Source organism: Vipera berus (genome assembly GCF_964194415.1).
Source record: "Vipera berus genome assembly, chromosome: 12".
NCBI classification, from domain to species: domain Eukaryota; kingdom Metazoa; phylum Chordata; class Lepidosauria; order Squamata; family Viperidae; genus Vipera; species Vipera berus.
Window position 1 is genome coordinate 932,119 of NC_138215.1, and position 26,693 is coordinate 958,811.

Sequence of the window (26,693 nt, forward strand, 5' to 3'; positions counted from 1 at the left end):
GGGAGATGGCAGAATCCAAGGGGGCGGATAATGTTTTAAACATACATTTATGAATGTGATATAAATGGATTCTGACATCCTGTTTTTAGTGTATGTTGTAGATAGTGTAATATAAACCTACATTTAATACAAACCACTATTTACTGTATTTACTCCTGGGTTACCTTAGCGCAATAAGACTGCATGCTCTGGCACAGCCTGTTCCTCCATCTAACCCAGCCTGTTGAATTGTCTCCTTGGGCAGAGAACCAACTCTGCCATTATCTGCTACCTGATCCCTTTGAGAGAAGAAATTGATGGTGCTCTTGATTCAGAAATGCCAATGTAGATGACAACTGAGTTGAAGTTGAATTAAAGAATTATCTGTTTGGCAAGAATGAGAGCCAAAACAGCAGTCTGTTTAATTACTCTGAAATTCTCTTCTTGCACTTCTTGATTGTTGGAGAAGAAGCAAGTTAGTTTAGGTGGCCAAAAATCAGAAGCCTGGAGCACTTTTTCAGACTCAAAAAAAGACAGAAGCTCATGAAAGCTTATTCATTTCCATTGTTAGTTACTAAAGTGCTATCAGAGAACCTAGAAATAAGAAGAAATATCTGAACAGTGAGAACAATTAACCAGTGGAACTGTTTGCCTTCAGAAGTCATGGGCAGCCCATTATTGGAGGTGTTCAAGAAGAGATTGGACAGTCACTTGTCTGGAATGGTACCGGGTCTCCTACTTGAGCAGGGAATTGCACTAGAACAAGGGTCCCCAACCCCTGGTCTGTGGATTGGTACCGGGCCGCAGCATGCCAGCAACCAGTCTGCACAAACAACCAAAGCCCCATCCGCGAGATGCAGGCAGCACACAAAACCACACATCCTCTGGTCCACGGAAAGACCTCTCTCTCCATGGAACCGGTCCCTGGTGCCCAAAAGGTTGGGGACCTCTGTACTAGAAGACCTCCAAGGTCCCTTCCAACTCTGTTACTCTGTTGTTCCTCCTGATGTCTGGCTCCTGTTGTGTGTTTTACCCTATTTCTGATCAAAGGGGCAACCTGATTTTAAGCAATGTGCTGCAGCTGCCAAAAAAGCCAATGCAATCCTGTGTTGCATCAACAGAGGTATAGCTTCAAGATCACAGGAAGTAATAGTAGTGAGACCACATTTGGAATACTGCATTCAGTTCTGGACACCAGAATACAAAAAAGATGCTGACATTCTAGACAGTGCAGAGAACAGCAACTAAGACGATAAGGGATCTGGAGGCTAAATTGTATGACAAATGGTTGAGAGAGAGCTAGGTATGTCTTGCCTATCAAAGAGAAAGATTAAGGGGGATTTGATAACCATTTTCCAGTTCTTGAAGAGCTGTCACAGAGAAGAGGGGGTGGATCTATTCTCCAAAGCCCCTGAGGGCAGGACAAGAAGTGATGGGTGGAAACTTATCAAAGAGAAAAGCAACCTAGAAGTAAGGAGAAATTTTCTGACTGAAGAATTAATTGGTGAAACAACTTGCGTACTGGGGTTGTGGATGCTCCATCATTGGAGGTTTCCAAAAATAGACTGGACAACCATTTGATCGGGATGGTATAAGATCTCCTGCCTTGAATAGGGGATTGGACTAGAAGACCTCTGAGGTCTCTTCAAGCCCTATGATTCTATGTACTAAGCTTGATGTATGTGTAGACTTTGCCATTATATGTAATTTTGTGTATCTCAGATTGTGGTGAAGTCCAGCATACGAGCAAACCTGGACTTCCATTAATTGGGTTTCTTTTGGATAAATTTCCAGGTTTTGGGGTGTTCAGCACAAGCAGTTGGCTGGAAAGGGGGCAAATTGCCAGCAGATGTCCTTTTGAAACTCAAGCTGCGTTCTGCTCCTCTGTTAAGGGAAAAGCATCTTTCCCAGAGCAGGAAGTACACAATCCAGTTGCAGTGGCAGTTGAAAATTTACTGTGGCATACTAATGCAAGATCTCTGTGGCTTCTAATGATAGCTTATTCACATTTTGGTTTGGGATTGTCAACCTAAAGACAAAAGAGAATAAAAACTGTTTTGTTTTTGTTTTTATTTTTAACAGCTTTTACTTTCAGCTGATGGAAAGGAAAATTTAAACCATTCATTTTGTGACGATTGCAATGTTCCATAGCTGTGTTCTAACCAAAACCCATATTGTTGTGAGCATGAAAAGTGATTGCTTGCTGTTTTAAAAATTACCTGTTCACAAATCTGTTGCTCATGGTGTGCAACTTTGAGTTGCAAACCATTTTCCTGCTGGATTTCTCGTAAGCAATTTGCCATCTCCAGGAGCCTTGATTAATGCTGAGAATTGGTCAAGCCTAATCTTATAACATCTCTGCAAAATTCAAGGTGGACAGTGTTAGGCTAACATTTATGTCAACTCATTTTTCTGTTTCTTGATTAGCAAGGTTTAAAAGTGGTAGTTGGTTTTCCTGAATTCATTATACAAAATACACTAGCAGCTGCAGGATCTGCTGTAAGGGAAGTTTTAAAAGAACAGAATGGATTTTACACCTCTCAGCTTAAAAACAGAGTCAGTTCACATTGAGAAACCATTTGCATCAACCTGAAAGAAGCCTAAGACAGTGCTTGTTAGCCTTAGCAACTTTAAGATGTTCCTCTGCATGGAATTCTGGGAAATGAATGAAAAATGATGGATCTTTAGAACAAGAGGGGCAGCATCTCATGTCCTCTTCTTTTGTACCTGTTTATTGTATTTTTGTTGAGAGAAGAGAAATGAAGAAGTGGGGAGCATCCATACAAAGTGTCAGTGGTTGTGTAACAGTGTGCAAATTGGTTCCATTGAGTGCCTAAAACATTTCCACAGGATGAAAAGTACTATCTGTCTGCTGCAAATGGAATCTGAGAATATTTTTTATAGGGTAAATGATTGCTCACTGGGAACAAGACAGCTGTGTTAAATCAATAAACGCCAGAGGATGGAAAATGTTATCTTCACTTTGAAAGTTAATTAACTATGCTTATGTGGTTGATATTATTTCTGCTGGATGGGTGTCCCATTAAGTTGTTCCATCTGTGCAGCGAGGAAGAACAGACACAGAAAAAATACACATGTGTGGATAGGGACATATCTGGAACATTGAGAACAGAAGTGGAGCACTCTCACAAAATGGTTGTCACTCATTAAACATCCATTTAATAGAAAGTCAAATTGGTCCTTCCCTTCCCAACAAAATCTCAGGAGATGTGTTATGGGATCTGAAGAACGTGCAGCTTCCACCTCTTCTTTATAGGCTGTAGAGCTCCCTAGGGTGCATAGGGGCACTGCTGTCTTGTGGCCCAATTTACTCACAGGGTGTTTGGACGATAAAATTAGGAGAGATCTCTTTGTAGGGGGATGTCAAGACAAAAAGATCAGGTCTACCTGTGAAGCTCCAATTAAACTGATTTATTGCTCAACAGCCCATGCACAAGATTCTTCTCATCTCATGGGTAGCACCTGGTTGGAATTGGCTACGTTGGGATTCTAGGCTTATTCCTTTTTTGACTCAACCCCCAGGTTGTGTCGTTCCTTCTCTTACAGGGGAGCCTTCAGACAAAAGGCAAGACACAAACCATAAAAATTAGTAAGGTTAGTGGATGACAGCAGAAACAACAAGGCAGCTTTAATAATAATAATTAATAATAATAATAATAATAATAATAATAATAATAATAATAATAATAATAATAATAATAAAGTTGGAAGGGACCTTGGAGGTCATCTAGTCCATCCCCCTGCTCAGGCAGGAAACCTTATACCATTTCAGGCAAATGGCTGTCCAGTCTCTTCTTAAAAACCTCCAGTGTTGGAGCATTCACCACCTCTGGAGGCAGGTTGTTCCACTGGTTAATTGTTCTAACTGTCAGGAAGTTTCTCCTTAGTTCTAGGTTGCTTCTCTCCTTGACTAGTTTCCATCCGTTGCTTCTTGTCCTGCTTTCAGGTGCTTTGGAGAATAGCTTGACTCCCTCTTCTTTGTGGTAGCCCCTGAGATATTGGAACACTGCTATCATGTCACCCCTCACCCTTCTCTTCATTAAACTACACATACCCAATTCCAGCAACCGTTCCCTATATGTTTTAGCCTCCAGCCCCCTAATCATCTTTGTTGCTCTTCTCTGTACCCTTTCTAGAGTCTCGACATCTTTTTTACATAGTGGTGACCAAAACTGGATGCAGTATTCCAGGTGTGGCCTTACCAAAGCATTGTAAAGTGATATTAGTACTTCACTTGATCTTGATTCTATCCCTCTGTTAATGCAGCCTAGCACTGTGTTGGCTTTTTTGGCAGCTGCAGCACACTGCTGGCTCATATTGAAGTGATTGTCTACTAAGACTCCGAGATCCCTCTCACAGTTACTACTATTGAGCAAGGTACCACCTATACTATACCTATGCATTTGATTTTTCCTGCCTAAATGTAGAACCTTACTTTTTTCACCATTGAATTTCATTTTGTTAGATAGTGCCCAGTGTTCGAGTCTGTCCAGATCCTTCTGTATCTTAAGCCTATCTTCTGGAGTATTGGCTATTCCTGCCAGCTTGGTGTCGTCTGCAAATTTGATGAGTTCCCCATCTATCCCCTCATGCAAATCATTAATGAAGATATTGAAGAGCACTGGGCCCAGAACAGAGCCCTGGGGCACCCCACTACACACTTCCTTCCATGTAGATGCGGTTCCATTGAGGACCACACGCTGAGTACGGCCTGTCAGCCAGCTACGAATCCATCTGGTGGTAATGCTATCTAGCCCACATTTTTCTATCTTATCAAGTAGTAGGTTGTGATCTACTTTATCAAATGCCTTACTGAAGTCCAAGTAAATTATATCTACAGCATTCCTCTGGTCCACTAGTTTTGTCACTTGGTCAAAGAATGTAATAAGATTTGTCTGGCATGATCTGTTTTTGACAAACCCATGTTGACTTTTAGTGATGACTTTGTTTGCATCAAGGTGTTCGCTGATTTGTTGTTTGATTATCTTTTCCAGAATCTTCACAGGTATTGAGGTCAGGCTGATAGGTCTGTAGTTTCCTGGATCTATTTTTTTCCCTTTTTTGAAGATGGGAACTACATCAGCTCTCTTCCAGTCCTCTGGTAGTTCCCCAGTGCTCCAGGATCTTTGAAAAATATAGTTCAGTGGTTCTGAGATCACGTCTGCCAGTTCCTTGAGAACCTTGGGGTGTAATCCATCTGGTCCTGGTGATTTGAACTCGTCTAGGCTGGACAGGTGCTCACTTACCATTTTCTTCCCTATCTTAACTTGTGTTTCTATTCTGTTTTTTATGGCACTGGTTTGGGTAGGTTGGACTGTTTTTTCCCTTTGTACAAAGACAGATGCAAAAAACGAATTAAATAGTTCTGCTTTCTCCCTATTGCTTGTCACCTTCTTGCCACTTTCCCCCACTAATGGACCAATCATTTCCTTAACTTTTTTCTTGTTTTTTATATGTTGAAAGAAGCATTTTTTTGTTATTTTTGACTTTGGTCGCAAGCCTTAGTTCATTTTGAGCCTTAGCTTTCCTCACTTCATCTTTGCAGACATGGGCTATTTGCTGATATTCTGACTTAGGTATGTGCCCCTCTTTCCAATTCTTATACTTGTCCTTTTTATCTTTCAATTTATCAGAGAGTTCTTTATGCAGCCATGCTGGTTTCTTTTGAGAGCTGTTATTTTTCTTCTTTGTTGGTATTGTACTAGACTGGGCCTTTATTATCTCACTTTTCAAAATTTCCCAAGCTTCTTGAGTTGTTTTCCCCTTTAGGATTCTCATCCATGGAATTCTTCCCATGGTCTCTCTAAGTTTATTGAAATTAGCTCTTTTAAAGTCCAAGACTCTAGTTTGGCTGTGTTCTATTGCTTGTGCCTCCAGAATGTTGAATTCCAATATTTGCTCTAATGTGCATCAAAACTCTTCATTTTTTTCTTATGTGCCAGTTTCCTGTATCTTGAGGGAAAAGAGTGTGCGTGGGGTCTCAGCTCCTCTATCATTAATAGGAGTTTCTCCCTTCTCTCACCTGGGCCCACAGGACCAATCTGGAAGCCCTGCAGAAAAAATTGGAGGAGTTGGAACTGGATGAGCAGCAGCGGAAACGGCTGGAGGCCTTTTTAACCCAGAAGCAAAAAGTGGGGGAACTAAAGGATGACGACTTCGAAAAGATCAGTGAACTGGGCGCGGGCAACGGGGGTGTGGTCTTCAAAGTCTCACACAAGCCTTCAGGACTCATTATGGCTAGGAAGGTGAGTTTTGTAATTGGTTAAGTTCACATGTCTCGCTAAGCCATGGTTTATTCAATCAGCTGCTATTTGCAGAAGCCATTCATCAGAGGTGGACAATGTGATGTCCTCAGCACCGATATACCTCCAGATACCAGCCGGCTTCTCTGCTCACCTATTTTTCTTTTTAAAATGCTTAATCAAAAGGTGAAGCTGCAGAAAAAACTGCTGGGCTGGAGTCTGCCCTCAGCCGTGGAAAGTCATGTGCCCAGTCACTTTCATAAAGCTTGTGTCCCAGGCATAAGAAACTCTTAATGGCATAATTGGCAATTGTGTTACCTGCTAGCTTGTTGTTGCTGTATCAAAATCTTACTTTTTCCTGTTCTTCCATAATGAGCTCAGATAGCTAGAGATTCAAATGGGATAGAGGTAGTCCTTGACTTAAACTCTTCATTTAATGCTGGCTCAAAGTTATACCAGCCTTCAAAGTGACTTACAACCTGTCCTTGAAGTTAATGACTGTGGCACCCCCCCACAGTCACCTGATTGCAAATTCAAGTACTTGCAACCCAGATCTACAGTTACGAGAGTTGCAGTGTCTTTGGTCATATGAGTGTGATTTGGGAACCTTCCCAGATGACTTCTGAAATTCCGGTCCCAATTATGATCGTAAGTCAATGACTGCTAGTATTCAGCCTTAGAATTTTGCTTGCCTCACTTAGGCAGGCCAGGAAGGATGAAAGGCTTTCTTCCTCGGTAAATGAAGGCTGGCACAGGCACATCTGGGCTTTGTGGGTACAGCTGAGTAAAGATCGGAAGGGTGTTCCGGTCAGAGGCCTTGCCCTCTGCTCCGGCTTCCTTGGGCCCTCTATGGTGGGCTGGGCGTGGAAGTGGTGGGAAGAACTGAGGAGCAACCCACACTGTGACTGATTCTTTGGCAGTTGATTCATCTCGAAATCAAGCCGGCAATTCGCAACCAGATCATTCGGGAGCTCCAGGTCCTGCACGAATGCAACTCCCCCTACATCGTGGGGTTTTATGGAGCTTTTTACAGTGACGGCGAGATCAGCATCTGCATGGAGCACATGGTAAACCATCCTTCTGCTTGTGGGGCTGCGTGGGGACTGGAGGTGTTGGAGCCATTAAGGGCTAGGGGAGGTTGGAGAGTCAGAAGTTCCTATTTTCCCTCCCCCCCATCCTTCTATTTTCTTTCCCCCCCTCCTTCCGTCCATCCATTCATCCACCCATCCATCCTTCTATTTTCCTTCCTCCATCCATCCTTCTATTTTCCTTTTTTCCTCCCTCCCTCCCTGTATCTGTTTTACTTCCTTTCTCCATCCATCCTTCTATTTTCCTTCCTTCCTTCCTTCCTTCCTTCCTTCCTTCCTTCCTTCCTTCCTTCCTTCCTTCCTTCCTTCCTTCCTTCCTTCCTTCCTTATTTAAAACCTGCAACTCTGCAGCATTTTGTTCATTGCATGATTATACATTGCCCAAACAAAAAAATCAACTATGGATACCAACTAAACACAACAATATAATTGTGATCAGAGACTCAAACTTATGATGGTCCTCCAGACAGAATCGTCCTAGCCTAGTTGCCCAAGGAAATTGTACAGCTCTAATTTTTAGAGTGTTCATCTCAATGTGTTGGGAAAGCCAACAAAAGGCTGTCAAGACTAAACTAAAAAAGAAAAAAGAAAATCTAAAATCTAAAAAAAGGTTTCTGACCTCGAGAATTAGGATTCAAGTTCATTTTGTTTGATTAACACATGATTCTGAATGCAGTTTTAGGCTTTGCTGGCTCAGTTGCTCTTTTCAAGTCACTGGAGACCATCTGTTGGGGGCTTTGCCAGCCAGAAATTCTGCTTTTGCTCATAATGGCATATTAACAACAAAAAGAAGCAGGTGTTGGCTGGGCTTGTTTGCCTCTGATATACTACACTGAGTCAGGGCTCAAACATGGCCATCTATCCGGACCCCAAAATGCACCCATCTTCCCTCTGGACTGGTGTTGCGATAAGATTTAAAGAGTTCCCACCTTAATAGTAATTACAAACACTTTTGAACTTTTTTTTATTCCTACCTGGGTTTCCTCTCTTCGCCATTTTATTTCTTTTGTTTTTATATTTGCTGTGTTGTCTCTTTGTTTTTAAAAGTTTTTAACAATTTGTAAACCATCCAAAACCCTTCATGGATTACTGCCTTGTTGTGGTGAAGGGGCTTGCGTAATTCAATGAAGCTATGAGCTATGCTGTGCAGGGCCACCCAAGACGGACAGGTCATAGCAGAGTTCTGACAAAACGTGATCCACTGGAGAAGGAAATGGCAACCCACTCCAGTATCTTTGCCATGAAAACCCTATGGACAGTTCCAAAAGGCAAAACGATATGACGCTGGAAGATGAGCCCCTCAGGTCGGAAGGCGTCCAATATGCTACTGGGGAAGAGCAGAGGGCTAGTACTAGTAGCGCCAGAAAGAATGAAGCGACTGGGCCAAAGCCGAAAGGACGCTCAGCTGTGGATGTGTCTGGTGGTGAAAGGAAAGTCCGATGCTGTAAAGATTTTTTCTCCATAGGAACCTGGAATGTAAGATCCATGAATCAAGGAAAGCTGGACATGGTCAAACAAGGGATGACAAGACTGAACATTGACATCTTAGGTATCAGCGAACTAAAATGGACAGGAATGGGTGAATTTAATTCAGATGACCATCAGGTATACTACTGCGGGCAAGAATCCCTCAGAAGAAATGGCCTTCATAGTCAATAAAAGAGTAGGAAAAGCAATACTGGGATACAATCCTCAAAATGACAGAATGATCTCAGTTCGAATCCAAGGCAAACCATTCAATATCACAGTAGTCCAAGTCTATGCCCCAACCACCAGTGCTGAAGAGGATGAAATTGACCGGTTCTATGAATCCCTACAGCACCTTGTAGAACTAACACCAAAAAATGATGTCCTTATCATCATGGGTGATTGGAATGCTAAAGTAGGAAGCCAAAAGATAACCGGAATAACAGGCAAGTTTGGCCTTGGAGTACAAAATGAAGCAGGGCACAGGCTGATAGAATTTTGTCAAGAGAATACGATGGTCATAGCAAACACTCTTTTCCAACAACCCAAGAGACGGCTCTACACATGGACATCACCAGACGGTCAACACAGAAATCAGATTGACTATATGCTCTGCAGCCAAAGATGGAGAAGCTCTATACAGTCAGTAAAAACAAGACCAGGAGCTGACTGTGGCTCAGACCATGAGCTTCTCATTGCAAAGTTTAGGCTTAAACTGAAGAAAGTAGGGAAAAGCGCTAGGCCAGTCAGGTATGAATTAAATCATATCCCTGTTGAATATACAGTAGAGGTGACAAATAGATTTAAGGAATTATATCTGATAGACGGTGCCTGAAGAACTATGGACAGAGGTTCGCAACATTGTACAAGAGGTAGCAACCAAAACCATCCCAAAGAAAAAGAAATGCAAGAAAGTAAAATGGCTGTCTGAGGAAGCTTTGCAAATAGCTGAGGAAAGGAGGGAAGCGAAAGGCAAGGGAGAAAAAGAAAGATACGCCCAATTGAATGCAGAATTCCAGAGAATAGCTAGAAGAGATAAGAATGCCTTCTTAAATGAACAGTGCAAAGAAATAGAAGAAAACAATAGAATAGGGAGGACCAGAGATCTTTTCAAGAAAATTGGAGAGATGAAGAGAACGTTCAATGCAAAAATGGGCATGATAAAGGACCAAAATGGCAGGGACCTAACAGAGGCAGAAGAGGTTAAGAAGAGATGGCAAAATTACACAGAAGAACTATACAAGAATGAGCTTAACGTCCCTGATAATCACAATGAGGTGGTCACTGACCTCGAGCCAGACATCCTAGAATGTGAAGTGAAGTGGGCCTTAGAAAAGATGAGCAACAACAAAGCTAGTGGAGGTGACACCATTGCACTCATTTCTCATGCTAGTAAAGTTATGCTTAAAATCCTACAAGCTAGACTTCAGCAGTATGTGGATCGAGAACTACCAGAAGTACAGGCAGGATTTCAAAGAGGCAGAGGAACTAGAGATCAAATTGCCAACATACGCTGGATCATGGAGAAAGCTAGAGAGTTCCAGAAAAACATCTACTTCTGCTTCATTGACTATGCTAAAGCCTTTGATTGTGTGGATCATAACAAACTGTGGCAAGTCCTTAAAGAGATGGGTGTACCAGACCATCTTATTTGTCTCTTGAGAAACCTATATGCGGGCCAAGAAGCAACAGTGAGAACTGGACACGGAACCACTGATTGGTTCAAAATTGGGAAAGGAGTCCGGCAAGGCCTTGCCTATTTAACTTACAGTATATGCAGAGCACATCATGAGAAAGGCAGGGCTAGATGAATCAAAAGTTGGAATTAAGATTGCCGGAAGAAACATCAACAACCTAAGATATGCAGATGTTACCACTCTAATGGCAGAAAGTGAAGAGGAACTGAAGAGTCTCTTGTTGCGAGTGAAGAAGGAGAGTGCAAAAGTTGGGTTGAAACTAAACATTAAGAAAACCAAGATCATGGCATCCGGCCCTCTCAATTCCTGGCAAATAGATGGGGAAGAAATGGAGGTAGTGACAGATTTTATTTTCCTGGGCTCCAAGATCACTGCAGATGGGGACTGTAGCCAAGAAATTAAAAGATGCTTGCTCCTGGGGAGGAAAGCCATGGCAAATCTAGACAGCAGACTAAAAAGCAGAGACATCACCCTATCAACAAAACTGCGTATAGTCAAGCCTATGGTCTTCCCAGTTGCAATGTATGGCAGTGAAAGTTGGACCATAAGAAAGGCTGAGTGCCAAAGAATTGAGGCCTTTGAACTATTCTTCTGTACCAGCCTGCTACTGGCCCTGCAGAAAAGGCAGGGACAACCCCTTTTACAAGAAGGGAAGAGGCTGGAATTACGCCTGCCAAATTTATTACCACAAAAACAAATGGAACAAGACAAACCAAGAAACAGGAGCTTTAAGAAACATGAACTATCCAAGCAGTTGCCTTCAGCAAACCAGCCCTCCCACACATTCCCCTTATATAGAGTTCAGGGCGTGGCTTCTCTCTGCCTCCTTCTGAGGAGCCCCATTGCCTTCCTCTGTTTACTCCTAATTGACTGCCTCCTGCGTCGGGCATCCTTGAACAGGGCCAGCTGTGGGTCATCTTCATCCACACTGTCAGGCTCACACAGCTGGGTCTCCGTGGTGACCAAGTGGGAGGGGCCTGGCTGAGGGCTCTCATCAGCAAGATCTTCAACCCCCTCAGCAAGGTCTTCAACACCCCCCTCCTCCTCTGAGTCGTCCGACCCAACTGCCGAACCCACAGGCTGACCCTGAATCACAACAACTATGGTGCTGGAGAAGACTCCTGCGAGTCCCTTGGACTGCAAGGCGATCAAACCGGTCAGTCCTAGAGGAAATCAACCCTGACTGCTCTTTAGAAGGCCAGATCCTGAAGCTAAAATTCAAATACTTTGGCCACCTAATGAGAAGGAAGGACTCACTGGAGAAGAGCCTAATGCTGGGAAAGATTGAGGGCAATCGAAGAAGGGGACGACTGAGAATGAGATGGCTGGATGGAGTTACTGAAGCAGTAGGCGTGAGCTTAAATGGACTCCAGAAGATGGTAGAGGACAGGAAAGCCTGGAGGAACGTTGTCCATAGGGTCGCGATGGGTCGGACACGACTTCGCAACTAACAACAACAACAAAACCATCCAAAATTGCAGGGAACCAGGCAGCATACAAATTTAATAAATTATTACTGTTATTACATCAAAAGTGGCTTTTATTTCCGAAAAGGCAACTGGACTGATTTTTTGAGGAAAAGAAGATGTTTCAGTTCCTATCCTGGAAGCTTCATCAGTTGTATTGGATGCTGGCTGGGGAATTCTGGGAGTTGACGTCCACATATTTTAAAGTTGCTAAGGTTGAGAAACAGTGAATTGGGGAGCTGACTGAGTTTGGCCCTATTTTATTGCAGGCAATATTTCTTGTTCCCATCTACTTACACCTTCCTGTTTATTTTTAAAAAATCGTTGCATTCCTGCTCATAGAAACAAAAATCTCACTTTATTTTGGACATCTGTGAGCCTTGGTCTGGCCAGATGGAGCCCCCACACTCTTTTTCTGTGCTTGGGGGTCAGTTGTGTCCCCCCTCTTGAAGAGAGACTGAACAATTCCATGTATGGGGAAGAAATTGCTTTGGGGCTCTGCAAAAACAAAACAAAAAATCAACAAAAAATATCTTTGGGTTTCTGCTTTTTTATTTGAGCCAGGTTTGCTGTGGAGGTTCTTTCATGCCCAAACACAGCTTTAATTGATCTCCCCCATTGGGCTGCTAATATTCCTTATGAGGTGGAAATTTAGTTTTGAATTCACAGAAAATTGAAACTTTGAGGAAAGAACCATCAAGAGATGAAGAGAGGGTGTGATAGTCCAGATGGGGTGTAGTTTGTGTGATGAGAGGAGAAAGACAACACGTCTACAACTGTTCTCTTGAAAACCTTTTAAATGGACTAGCACTGATGATGTTACCAAGTTGGGTAATGAAATGTCTGCAAGAAAACAGCCAAGCTCAGAGAGCACCAAGGACCCCTCCTCTTCCCTCTTCTCCACCACTTCCTCCACTCTGCAAACCCTGCCAGCACTGATAAGGTTACCTAGTAATGAAATGTCTGCAAGAAAACTGCCAAGCCCAGAGAGCACCAAGGAGCCCTTGTATTGGAAGAGTGATAGCATATGTCCTCTTAACATTCTGGCCACACATACCCAGCTCCCTCATGCAATCTAGTCTCCAAATTCTTTACCATCTTTATTGCTGTTCTCTTAACTCTTTCCAGTTGCTCAGCTTGTATGGTGGCAACCAAAACTGGACTCAGTATCTCTGTAGGAAATGACCAGGCTGAGCCCCGGGAGAAATCAAATACATTATCAGTCATGAGTTCCTTCTCACCCACAAGAGATCAAAGTCCAGCCCACTTTGAATTCCTTCTGCTCTTATTTCCTGCTAATTTACCTTGTCTCTTATTAGTTCAGATTCTGGTAGAGAGCTCAAGTTTACAATAAGCCTTTATACACATTTGAACTGTCTGGATCACCTGATCCACTTGACAATTTCAGACTTGTGTAGCATGGAAGAGTTCTAGCCCTTCCTATCATCTAAAACTATATCTGTCGTTGGAACCCAAAATTGCATTGGTGCTTTGGGCAGCTGCAGCACATTGCCAGCTCATGACTAATCTGACACTCAGACCTTTCTCATGAATACAATTTCTGAACCAAATACCACTTATCTTGTAATTGGGCATCTCATTTTCCTTTTTGAAGAACCTTACTTTTTTTTGCCACTGAACAGAACTTTGTTAGAATGAGCTCCATGATCAAAGTCTATTAAGATTCTTTTGAATCTTGACCTTGCTTTCTGAGATGTTGGCACAGACATATCAAACACAAGGCCTGGGGGTGGACCAACCTGCGAAGTGGTTTCATGTGGCCCGGAACCCATCCTGGAAACAGTGAGGGAATGGCCCCCGCTGCCTTGGCCTGGCCCAGGCCGGCCAGGAGCTAATGTACAATTTTGTGGTGGCCATCTATGCTGAAACGCATTCAGTCTTACCTTCACAAGGCTGTCTAGAAACAGCAAGGGACCAGCCCCTGCCACGTCGGCCCTGCCCACTGGCCGCCAGCTGGGGAGGTATCACCCTTTGTGAGAAATGAAGAAATGCACCATTGCCTGGAAGTAGCCAGCACATGGCCTTGCCTATTTCGGGCAGGCTAGGGACTGGGCAGCGTTGCGCTTCTCTTCAGATTCATGCCACCCGGCTCAGCCTCTCAGCACTGTGAGGAGAGGACCCCACTGCCTGCCAAAACCGGGCAGGCTGGGGGCTGGGCAGCATTGCACAGGTAACATAGACTCTCATGCTGCTCATGGCATCCCCTCCCCCAGAGCCCACCAAGCCAGATATTTGAAGTAGGTGAGGGCCATGTGCTGGCCACTTCCAGGTGATGGTTCATTCCTCACAAAGGATGACACTACCCCAGCTGCGTTTCTTGCCTGTTTTTCTCCCTCCCTCATCTTAAATATTTTCCCACCATTCTAAGGAAGGAAGGAAGGAAGGAAGGAAGGAAGGAAGGAAGGAAGGAAGGAAGGAGAGGGATGGTCTGTGGGAAGTACTGCCTTAGTCCTGCTCTGCTGCTCTTTCACCATCCCCTTGCCCCCTGCTCTTGGCCTATCCTGGGGGGTCTCCCATCCTATTGCTAAGGAAACTTTGGATACAAAGCCAGGTCTCCTCACATGGAGATGGAGTGGGCCTCCCTCTTGACTTTGCCCTCGTACCCATCATGAGCAACCTGGCTAAGGAGAGCAAACACAGCAGCAGCAGCCTTGAGGAGGTAAGTGCAGCTGGGCGCCCCCTTGGGGAAATGGGGCTGAGCTTAGTGCCACGGGTGCTTGAGGGCTGGGCTGGGCATTTGACCTCCACGCCACCATCCAGCCCCCCCCCCGCATGGCCTGAGAGGAACAGTGAGGCTCCTCCAGTGGACCATGCCTTAGCACTTGCCCTGGTCCCATCTCCTGCCAGAGACCCTCAGATCTGTCCCACTCCTGCCCAGGCCCCCATAGGTACCTTTGACGTGAATGATGTAGAGCTGGCCACACGCACCAGTAGGCCACACGCACTCCAGCCACACCCACCCAGTAGGCCGCATCCACCCTGGTCACACACCCCCCGAGGGCAACCGCAATGCTGATGCAGCCCTTAATGAAATTGAGTTTGACACCCCTGTGTTAGCAAGTTCTCCCAATTGTGTGATTTGCAAAGCATCCCTTTACACAAAAGCTGAATATGAGTCAAGCTGAAGCTCCCCCTGTAGACAAATTTCCAGGACCCTGCACCGAGTACAATTGTTCGATCCACTGCAAATCCATCCCAGTTTTTTCCATTTTATCAAAAATGAGGCTGGAGTCAACTTTATGAAATGCCTTTCTGAGTTCATCCAAAAAATGCAGAGAAAAGTGACAAAGATTATAGGCGTCTAAACTGTATGCTGAATAATTGAGAGAACTAGGTGTGTTTAGTCTAATGAAGAGAAGGACAAGGGGTGATTTGATAACTGTCTTCCAGTACTTGACGGGCTGTCATAGAGAGGAGGGATTGAGTCTTCAAAGAGGCAGGACAAGAAGTAACAGGTGGAAGATAATTAAAGGAAATCCAACCTAAGGAGAAATTTCCTATTAGTGCAATTAATCAGTGGAACAGTTTGTCTCTGGAAATTGTGGATGCTCCATCCCTGGAGGTTTTCAAGAAAACAGGGTTGTTTTTTTTGACAAAGTAGACCACAACCTACTAATTGACAAGCTAGAAAAAAGTGGAATAGACATTACCACCAGATGGATCTGTAGCTGGCTGACAAACTGTACTCAACGAGTAATCCCCAATGGCACTACATCCATGTGGAGAGACGTAAGTAGTGGGGTACCACAAGGTTTCGTCTTAGGCCCAGTACTCTTCAATATCTTCATAAATGTCTTAGATGAGGGAATTGAAAGGGAACTCATCAAGTTTGCAGAGATGACACCAAATTGTCAGGAATAGCCAACACCCCAGAAGACAAACTCAGGATCCAAAAAGATCTTGACAAACTGGAACAATGGGCCCTATCCAACAAAATGAGTTTCAATGTGGAGAAAAGCAAAGTCCTACACTTGGCAGGAAAAACCAAAGGCACAAATACAGATTGGGCGAGACCCAGCTTAAAAACAGTAACTGTGAGAGGGACCTTGGAGTCCTAGTGGACGATCACTTGATTATGAGCCAGCAGTGTGCAGCAGCAACCAAAAAAGCTAATACAATCCTGGGTTGCATAAACAGAGGCATAGAATCAAGATCACGTGAAATACTAGTACCACTTTACAAAGCCCTAGTAAGACCACACCTGGAATACTGCAGCCAGTTTTGGTCACCCTAACACAAAAAAGATGTTGAGAGTTTAGAAAAAAATCAGAGAAGAGCAACTAAGATGATCAAAAGCCTGGAGGCTAAAACTTGAAGAACAGCTATGGGACTTGGGTTTGACTAGTCTAAAGAAAAGAAGAAATAGGGGAGACATGATAGCTGTGTTTCAGTATCTGAGGGGCTGCCACAAGGCGGAGGAGGGCAGGTTGTTCACCAAAGCACCAGAGGGAAGGACGAGAAAATGGTTGGAAGCTGATCAAAGAGAGAAGCAACCTGGAATTAAGGAGAAACTTCGTGACAGTGAGGACAATCAACCAGTGGAACAGCTTACCCCCAGAAATCGTGGGTGCTCCATCAGTGGAGATTTTTAAGAAGAGACTAGACAATCACCTGTCTGACATGGTGTAGGTTCTTCTGCTTAAGCAGGGGGTTGGACTAGAAGACCTCCAAGGTCCCTTCTATTCTAATACTGGATAGCCATTTATGTTGGGACTGCCCCAGCTTGCTCTTCTAGGAAAGAAAGAATCCCAACTCCATTTTAGTGAAAGGAATTCTTTCATTAAAAGCCAAGTGATTACAATAAGGGAAAGCTGGAATTGGCATTTTCCATGTAAAAGCTCCTAGATAACTTTCCTTTCTCCTCTTTCCCCCAAGTTACCCTGTCCAATTATTTTAAAATAAATTGTTTAGATAATAGTCCCTGTCTTGGCAGATTGGATGATGTTGCATTCCATGCCTTGACCTTGAAGCAGTGACAGCTCTCAGGATGGCACTATGAGTAGTTTTGATTCTCCCTTCTTAGCCCCCTTTCTACCCTGCAGCTCCCTCCCCTCATTACCTATGGCAGACTGGCATCTGGCAACACATGGCTTGTGTGGCAGAATGATAGTCTTGACAATTTGTCTGGGGGCTGGACTAGAAGACTTCCAAGGTGCCTTCCAGTTGTCATGGTTCCGATAGATGAAACTAATTAAAAGAACTTCAAGGCAAGGATTTCTTACTTAAAGAACATTTTATTCAGGAAACAAAGTATCGGTACTTACATAGTGAAACCCAAGACTGAAATCCCCCTCCCAGATACAAAGTAACAAGTTACAGATCCCACCCCATAAAAGCTGTCATAAATCACATTCCCCAATTAGCACAAAGCGCAGGCTTCCTCTCCGACTCCTCAGCCTGCCAAACCCTTGCCAAACCCTTATCAGACAACTTCCTTGAGTTCCCAGGATCAGCACTGTTATGACTAACTAAACCCTCAAGTATTCACCCCGTCCCCCTTTCTACATCTAATTCTAACCAGCAGAGAAAGGCATGTTAAAAGTAAAGTCCTGTTGACTTTCACTTGTCAGAGAGGCCAGAGTGGTCGTGGATGCAGCTGGAGTCTTGGCTCCCCCCTGCGTAGGCGACGCAACCTGGGCGACTGGCTCTTGTGTAATCCAACTTGACTTTTCTTTTGCCAGCTACCGAGCGGGTTTCTGCCCTTCTGGCAGTCCTGATCTATCTCTCTGCTGGGGATATGGGATCAGACAATTCACCACTCGATGCCTCTGTCGGCCACACCTGAAGCACTTAATTGGTGGACCTGTAGGTGGTTTAGGAGATTCCGCTGCCATGATTGATGGGATTCTCTGCGGTGGCGGCCAACTGGTTTGGCTTGTCTTCAGTCCGGTTCCTGGGGAAGTTAGCTTCTTGTAGTGAGTGAGTTCAATGTCTGACTTCACTGCCACTCAGTACCACTTGTAGCTGATCAGGGAACACCCCCCCCCCAATATATGCAGGCTTGGGATAGGTGGTCATCTAGCCCTTCTTTGAAATGATGAACCAGGGAGTGTTCTGGCCGCCTCTCAATCCTGCCTGCCACCTTCTGAAATTCTCGCAATATTCCAATGCGGGTCTGCCGGCTTGTTTCATCTTGTGAATATATTTCTCGGCCTGTAGGGTTATGGACTCATCCTCAAACTTGGTTCTCAATCCTAGGATGAAGAGATGGAAGTCTTCCAGTTCAGGTGCTTGTTCATTGTACAAATTATTTAGCCGTTCAGATGCTTCTCCTAGATCGACCATGGCAGCTGGATTTGGGTAAAAATTGGCATTTTGGTTCATGGTTGAGGAAGAAAATCAACTTCTTCGGATCGCTATCAAAAGTGACCCATTATGGGTTGCTATACACCTAATTGCTGCTGTCCTCCCAGCTGTGGCCCCATTGCTGCTGCTGTGCACCTGGTGGTTGCTCTCTGTCCCAACAGATCACGCAGTCTCCCCAGCTGTTGAATCAGGTTGCATTGTTTGGGTCAGCTCTTCGCGCAGGACCTGGGCTCGGGATGGCGGTGGTGATAATCAAGGCTGTGTGACCAATAGTAGTAATGGTCAGGGCTCTCTTGGTACCCGTAGTGATCAGGGCTTCAATGGTATCGGCGACGGTCTGGGCTTCGGCGTTGGTGTCTCCGGGCTGTCATAATGATCCCACTGTCCAGGGCTTTCATAACAATGATGCCTCTCAGGCAATCGCGATGAAGGATGCTGATCAGGGCTTCTCCGACGGCCAGGACTGTCATGAGGGTGTCTCTTGGGGCTATCGTAACGATCCCGTCATCCGGGGCTTTCGCGTTGGTGATGTTTGTCAGGAGATCGTGAAGCGCGACGTCGATAGAGCTTCTCTTATGGTCAGAGCTGCCATGTTGCGAGCGGCGTTCTCAACTCCTTGACAATTGATGCTGACCTGAACTGTCGCGACATGGGTGATGGTCAGGACTCTTCTTCCTCGCTGGACTTGAGGTCACTACTGTCGGCTCCAAGCGTGGAGTAGCTGCCCACGCCCCATCGGGGGCGCTAGGGCTTCTGGGCACAGATTAGCACTGGCTCTCTGATCATCACGCTCACTAGTAAGTAAGGAGCGGGTTGGCTGTCCCTTGCTTCCTACCTCTAGCCCCTTGAACTTCTCCACCAGCTTCTCTACTGGTTGGCTGTGGACTGCTGTCAGGTATTTCCACTCACCCGAATATTCTGCTGTTGCCAGTCTTTTTGTCCCTCCATGGTCTGGGCTGTGCGATTCTCGTGAGGCACCTGCTTGCGACTCCGACTCGGCAGCCTTTGAAGAATTTTTTTTTAGCTGGGTAGTCTCGGGAAGCTCAGAGTTTCTACTGGGCAGGGTCCACTCCAAAGACCACGGTACCTTCCGTGTTTTCGGCCTCGCCTCTGCTGCCAGAACTTCCAAACTCACTTTTTCCAGCAACGCAAGGGCTTGCGCTCCCTCCACTGAGGCAGCTGCTGTGGTCGGGGTGCTGGTCATGGGTGCATCTTTTTTCTCCATGCTGAGAACTTCCCTGAATCTTTGTCAGTCTTCCCTCTGGTGTGGGAAGGTGACTGGAACTCAGGACCCCAAGGATGTCAGAATAGAAGTGGGTCTTGGGTTAATGTCATGGTTCTGATAGATGAAACCAATTAAATAAACTTCAAGGCAAGGATTTCTTCCTTAAAGAACATTTTATTCTGGAAACAAAGGTATCGGCACTTACATACAGTAAGTAGTTGAACCCAAGACTGAAATCCCCCGTCCCAGATACAAAGTAACGTTACAGATCCCACCTCATAAAAGCTGTCATAAATCACATTCCCCAATTAAAAGCCCGGGCCAAACCCTTATCAGACAAGTCCTTGAGTTCCCAGGATCAGCATTGTTATGACTAACTTAACCCTCAAGCATTCACCCCATCCCCCTTTCTACATCTAACTCTAAACAGCAGAGAAAGGCCGTTAAAAGTAAAGGGAAAAATGGCTGTTGACTTGCACTTGTCAGACCCTCCACATTCAGTGTCATAGCATTGACACCAGTATTCTGTCATACTGCTTGTCTTGCCCTCAGAAATTGCCAGTAGAGTTCACCTCAACACCAATCTCTCATCTCTGTGAACTCTGGGAAATTAAATATTCAGAAATACTCACACTTGGAAAAGAAACATCAGACACCTCTTGTTAGACAATGCCAGCAGTCTCCCACTAGGTGTGCTTCTGGATGTTCGGATTACAGTATGTGTAATTCTCGGCCAGGATCACCACAGTTGATGAACGCATTATGAGAATGCCAGAGAAACCCAAGTAAATTTTGCTGAATGTTACAGTTGATCTGAGGATTTGAAACCACATTTCTTATTGCACTGTATTGCTTCTTTTTGGAGAAACCTAATACCAGTGGGATAAGATTAGAGTCTATTAGCAGCTTTTGGCTTGCTCTTCAAATTATCTACACAGTGTGGGAATGTGTTTGTATCCTTTGTGTTAGTTGGAAAACTTGAAGACTAGAAGAGTCTTGACATTACGAAAGGAGTGTCATGGTTCCGATAGATGAGACCAGTAGAAATAAGAACTCTGAGCAATTGCTTTCCTCAAAGAGCAATTTTAATGGCTACATAATATCAACACAAACATAGGTGAAACCAAGACTGGAAGTCCCGCCCCCAAAGGTTACAAAGTAAAAGTTAAACTTCCCACCCACTAAATATGTAAGAAATCACATTCTCCAATTAACAGCTTTGGCAGGATCTCTAACAGTAGTTCTAGCCTGCCAAACATTTGAGCAATATGAACTTGGTTCCCAGAAGAAAGTTATGTAATGGCTGGACTAGAAGAATGCATCTTCCCTCCCCCCTTAGCTGTGGCAAGTCAAAAAAACGAAGAAAGATAGCTGTAACCAAAGTAGTTTTGTATGTATGACAGTTTGGGAAAAGTTTATTTTTCCAGCCACGTGGCATTATTTCATGCTAATGTTTATCTTTTTTTTTTCAGTTGAGTTTTATCAGCCAGATGCCAAGTTTGCATTTTCCTGCTTACTTTTGTCGTATCCTCACCTCTGAGGATAAACTCAATTAAAGGCTCTGTTTGTTTGAACATTTCTTAATAGGATGGTGGATCCTTGGATCAAGTGTTGAAGAAGGCTGGCAGAATTCCGGAGCAGATTCTTGGCAAAGTCAGCATTGCTGTAAGTAGGTAGTTTGGGCATCAAAAAGCCAGATTCCAGTGCGGTTGGTGTCACTGGGTAAAGGTCCAGAAGGGAGAGAGTGCTGAGAACAACTTTAAGGCAAAGAGAAGTGGGATTCCTCCTCTTTTTTCTTCTTCCTTTTCCTCCACCTCTTTTTCCTTCTTCTTTCCTTCCTTCTCCTCCTCCTCCTCCTCCTCCTCCTCCTCCTCCTCCTCCGTCTCCTCCGTCCTCTTCCTTTGTTCCCTCTTCCTTCCACCTCCTGTCTTCTACCTTCCTCTTCCTCCTCCCTTCTTTCTTCCTTCCTTCTCCACCTCTTATTCTTTCTCCTCCCCCTCTTCCTCCCTCTTCCTTTCTTCTCTTCCCTTCTTCCTCCTCCTCTCTTCTTCCTTTCTTCTTCCCTCTTCCTCTTCCTCCTTCCTTCTCCTCCTCCCTCCCTCCCTCCCTTCCTCTTTTTCTTTTTCTTTCTTTTCCTTTCAAAATGAAAGTCTCCAATAAGGCTGCTATACAACAGGCAAAGCCAGGGATGCCCCCCCTTGGGAACACATGTGCTGGGCCCTGCACCTCTCACAAAGAAGTGACTCACATGTCTTTGGAAGAGCTCTGAATTATTACAAAAGACCTATCCAGATGGGTGAACATTTGTGGGTGCTGTTGCCAGAAGTTGAACCCAATGGTGTTTAACAACAGCTCTCCATTCCTTGGCACACAATATGGACTGGGGTCACATAGAGAAAAAAGCAGAAAAAATAAGTGGAAAAGACATTCCTTGTCTGTGTGCCTCTTTCTCTGCTTTCCATCTCTCATCATCAGCTGAAACAAAAAAAAATAGCTTCCCAATTTTCTTAAATGTTCAATGTAGACAACCTGCCTCAGTGTTCCTCAACCTTGTCAAGCTTTGAAATGTGTGAACTTCAACTCCCAGAATTCTGGGAGTGGAAATCTATGCATCTTAAAGTTGATAAGATTGAGAAACGTTGACCTGCCTCATGGAAATTGCTTGAGCTGCAAACAATTTTTCTTTTTTTCATAAAAATAGTGGGCTTGCAGAAAATGATAAGCGATACCTGGGTGTGCCGGTGTCAAACTGGAAGATTCTACCAAGAAAAAGTTAATTTTGATAGGTTTGTCCTGGGATTCCAGAGTCCATAATCCAACATTAGAATCCACAGCTGTGCGGTGCTTTAGCTTTAGTTGCAATAAGCCACTTCCAGGTTTGTGGAGGGCAACTGTGTCGTCTGCAGGAAAAAGGTGGCTGCTTTAAAGAAACCCATATCTGAAATTGTTTTTGAAGCACAAAAAAAAATTCTGAGGAGCGGTAAAGTGGAGCAGGATACCTGTTAGGTTGGGGTATTCCCCTCTCCTTTCTGCTAAGGAGAAATATTGTTACGTTCCTTTGAAGGTTATCCAGTTGCATTGTTGTTTGCTTGTTGTAATGAGCGCATTGTTTGATCCACAGGTCATAAAGGGTCTAACGTATTTGCGAGAAAAGCATAAGATCATGCACAGAGGTAGGGGATTTATGTTTCCTTTGAGCTGGTCCTCAATGCAGCCAGTTTTTCTTCACTAGACATGTTTTGCTAGAATTGCAAGCAGGGGCATAGGTGGGGGATAGAAATGTCAAGAAAATGAAGATTGCAGCTGTGACTACAAACTCAAACTCTACCCCAAAGGGCTTGATCCCACCTATGCTCCCTTGGCAAACCACCTGGGGATTGGTCCATCAAGGCTACTGCATTCCCCTGGCTTGAAACCTGGGGAAATAAAGCAGTCCTTGACTTATGACCACAATGAATCCAGAATTTCAGTCGTAAGTTATTGGCATAATCTGAGTTTTCATGTGACCAGACTCAGTATTATGATTGTCTATACAGTTGTTGCAAAGCAAGTCACTGGGGTTGTTAAGGAAATTGCATGGTCATTGAGTGAAGCATTTGGTCATTAAATGAATTCAGCATACTTTTTTTGCTGGAAAAATGGCAATAAACATTGCAAATCGTGGTCAGATCACCGCAGGACACTGCAACTAGTTGTAAATGTGAACCACTTGTCATGTGCCCAAAAGGCAATCACGTGACTTTGGGAGCTGTGCAGCAGTCGTAATGGGTTGTAAGTACAAGGGTAATTTGGAAGTAAATCTCCATTTGGTTATCAGTGACAGACATTTGCAGATACAGAACTTTTATTATACACATTAAAAAACTACATTACTTTTTGACATAATCGCCATTCAAACTGAGGCACTTGTCATAACGTCTTACAAGGTTTGAAATTCCTTAGTAGTAGTCACTTGGTGCCAAATCTGGGCTATGGGGGAAGTGATCAAAACCAAAATGGAACTGCTTCAAAACTTCTTGGGTGTGTCTAGTGGTATGCAGGCGAGCATTATCATGAATCAACACCACACTGGAAATGGTCATAGAAAATCCTGCCAAATGTGAAGATACCAAAGGAGTACAGCTAGTGAAATTCATGGAGCGTGGTTCGACCATCAATTCAGAAATCTACTGTGAAATGTTACGAAAACTCAGATGAGACATCCATAGCAAGTGTCAGGGCATGCTGACTTCCTGTGTGGTGTTAGTTCACAATAATGCTTGCCGTCACACAGCTAGATGCACCCAAGAACTTTTGAAGCAGTTCTTTTGGGATGTTTTTGATCACACACACACACACACACACACACACACACACACAGAGAGAGAGAGAGAGAGAGAGAGACAGACAGACAGACAGACAGACAGACAGCCCAGACTTGGCGCCAAGTATTTATTTTATTTATTTATTTATTGATGGGATTTATATCCCGCCCTATCTCCTGAAGGACTCAGGGCGGCTCACAATAAAACATATAATAAGTGCATAAATCAAGATAAATGAAATTGAGAACATCAGTGCAATAAAAAATTAGAGAATTTAAAAATGAATTAAAAATACTAAATATAAATTAATTAAGATGCCTGTCAGTCTAGGTCAGCTTGGTGGAACAGGTGTGTTTTGAGGCCGCGGCGAAAGGATTGGAGGTTTTGGGCTATCCGAAGCTCAGGGGGGAGCTGATTCCATAGGGTTGGTGCTCCCACAGAGAAGGCCCTCCCCCTGGGGGTCGCCAGCCGACATTGCCTAGCTGACGGTACCCTGAGGAGGCCTTCTCTGTGTGAGCGTACTGGACGATGGGAATTTGTTCCCGGCAGCAGATGGTCCTGCAAGTATCCCGGACCTAAGCCATGTAGGGCTTTAAAGGTAAGTACCAGCACCTTAAATCTCACCCGGAGGGCAACTGGTAGCCAATGCAGCTCCCGCAGGAGGGGTGTAATATGGGAGTATCGGGAAGCTCCCATCACAACCCGCGCAGCTGCATTCTGCACCAAGTAACTACTACTAAGGAATTTTTTTTTAAAATTCCATTTATATCCCGCCCTTCTCCGAAGACTCAGGGCGGCTTACAAGCTTGGCAGTAGCCTTCATTCTATGTATATGCCTGCTTATTAGGGCTTTCACACACACCCCAAGCGGCATTATTACAAAGTCAGCTTAATTGCCCCCAACAATCTTGTAAGACATTATGACAAGTGCCTCAATTTGAATGGCGATTATGTTGAAAAGTGATGTAATGTTGTAGTTTTCTAATTTGTATAATAAAAAGTTCTGTATCTGTGAATGTGTGTCATTGATAACCAAATGGAGGTTTATTTCTGAATTGCCCTCGTAGTTTTAAAAAAATTTGGCATAACATTGAATGGTTGTTAAGCAGCCAGTCGTAAGTCAAGAACTATCTGTATTTTGAGAGGATTGAAAGCTTCATCTTAGGCACAGATTTTCAGACCACTTTCTACCTAGGATGTGTGTCGGGTGTGAAGTTGGCCATTTATGTTGGCTCCCCTCCAATGCTTTCTACAGAGCGGGGGTGGGGGGGTGGGAGCTGTAACCCAACACGAATAAGTCATGGCTCCCCAGGGGCAAATAATGCCATTTACACAAGTCGATATTCTCACATCCAGCAGCTTGTTCCTGCTGGTCATTATTGGATGCTCAGGTGGCAGAAATCAATATGTGAGTTCAGAAAAATACAAGATGGAAATGGCTGTGAAAAATGAGACTTACGAAGCTGTGAGAAGCAGTTTGCCAGAGCCGGATGTCACTTTGTGCCAAGAGTATGAAAATATCAAAGCTATTTCCACTTGGTGACACGTCCATCTCCTGGTTTGAGGCATCTCCTGAAATTACAACAGCTAAATGTGTCCTCCAAAAAAGACCAGATGAGTCTGGAATGGCTGTCCAACAGTCCTCTTCAAAAGCCCTCTGGGCTCCTGATAGGCCCCCTACCTGGAGCTCCTGGTAAAGGGCCACCTTGGGAAGGTGTGGTCCAAAATAGTGCACCACACCCACCTTCACAATGCTCTGCTAGGGGTGCTTGTGAAGGGTGAGAAAGCGAAGCAGAATTGGACTCTCCAGCCCGCCTGAATAGGCACTAAGCAACCAGTCATAAGTTGAGTAACATGTATTCCTATGCTTTCGTGTGTTTCGTTTCATTGAAATGACCTCCATTCTTGTGGTTTTTTAAGGCGCTTTGCTTCCTCAAGTAGAAGCAGCAAGCAGCTCTTTTTCCAAACTGCTTGAGACCTGATTTCCTCAAACTTGGCCCCCTCCTCCTTTTTCTCTGCTTGGGTGGGAGGAATTGCAGATGCGCCTGCTTTCTCCAGGAGCCTTAATGCATGGCTATTTGCTATTTGCTCTGCTCTGCTGAGTGGTGTCCTACGCCCAGAGGAGGAAGGAGGAGGGGGCAAGAAATTGCTTCCAAGGCTTCTGTCTCGGTGGTGAAGCAGTTGCCAGGTTACCAGCAGCCTTCCCACAGGGAAGAGGTGCATTCCAGCATGTCCTAATCCGCCAGATAATCCTGCGGTTCTCCAAAGAGCCCGCGATGCTGCAGAAAGAAGACACTTGCTCTTGATTTACTTCTGGTGGAAGAAGCCCATTCAGATGAGCAGGAGATGTAGCAAAAGGTGTATCCTGGCTTGTTCCAAAAGATTGGCTTGTTAGAGACTCTTGAAATATTCCTGCAAGTTGGTACTGGGGGTTGCTTTCTGGATACCAACAACAATTGGGTTTTAGCATACAGCAAATCCTTGACTTATGATCACAATTGAGCCCAAAATTGATATTGCTAAACGACACAGTTGTTAAGTGAAATTTGCTCCATTTTATGGCCTGCCTTGCCACGTTAAGTGAATCGCTGCAATTGTTAAGGTAGTAACAGGGTTGTTAAGTGAATCTGGGTTCCCCCTTGATTTTGATGGTCAGAAGGTTGTAAAAGGGGATCACATGACCCTGGGACACTGCAACAGTCATAAATATGAGCCAGTGGCCAAGCGTCTGAATTTTGATCATGTGATTATGGGGACGTGAAAAACTGCCATAAGTCACCTTTTTCAGTGCTGTTGTTAACTCTGAATGGTCTCTACACAAATGGTTGTAAACTGAGAACTGTCTGTACTGCACCTTACATCTGTGCAGCAAACAAA

The 26,693-nt window shown here is 44.4% G+C and overlaps 1 protein-coding gene across 2 annotated transcripts in view; it reads left to right on the forward strand.

Moving 5' to 3' along the window:
* Positions 1–26,693, forward strand: part of MAP2K1 (mitogen-activated protein kinase kinase 1) — an 88,234-nt gene that overhangs the window by 44,103 nt on the left and 17,438 nt on the right. The window contains exons 2-5 of one of the 2 annotated variants that reach the window (XM_081337300.1): positions 6,035–6,245; positions 7,163–7,309; positions 21,100–21,177; positions 22,634–22,685. In XM_081337300.1, the coding sequence (XP_081193426.1) occupies positions 6,035–6,245; positions 7,163–7,309; positions 21,100–21,177; positions 22,634–22,685 (488 nt within the window). The remainder of the gene's footprint in view (positions 1–6,034; positions 6,246–7,162; positions 7,310–21,099; positions 21,178–22,633; positions 22,686–26,693) is intronic. The other variant, XM_081337301.1, reaches the window with a different exon arrangement.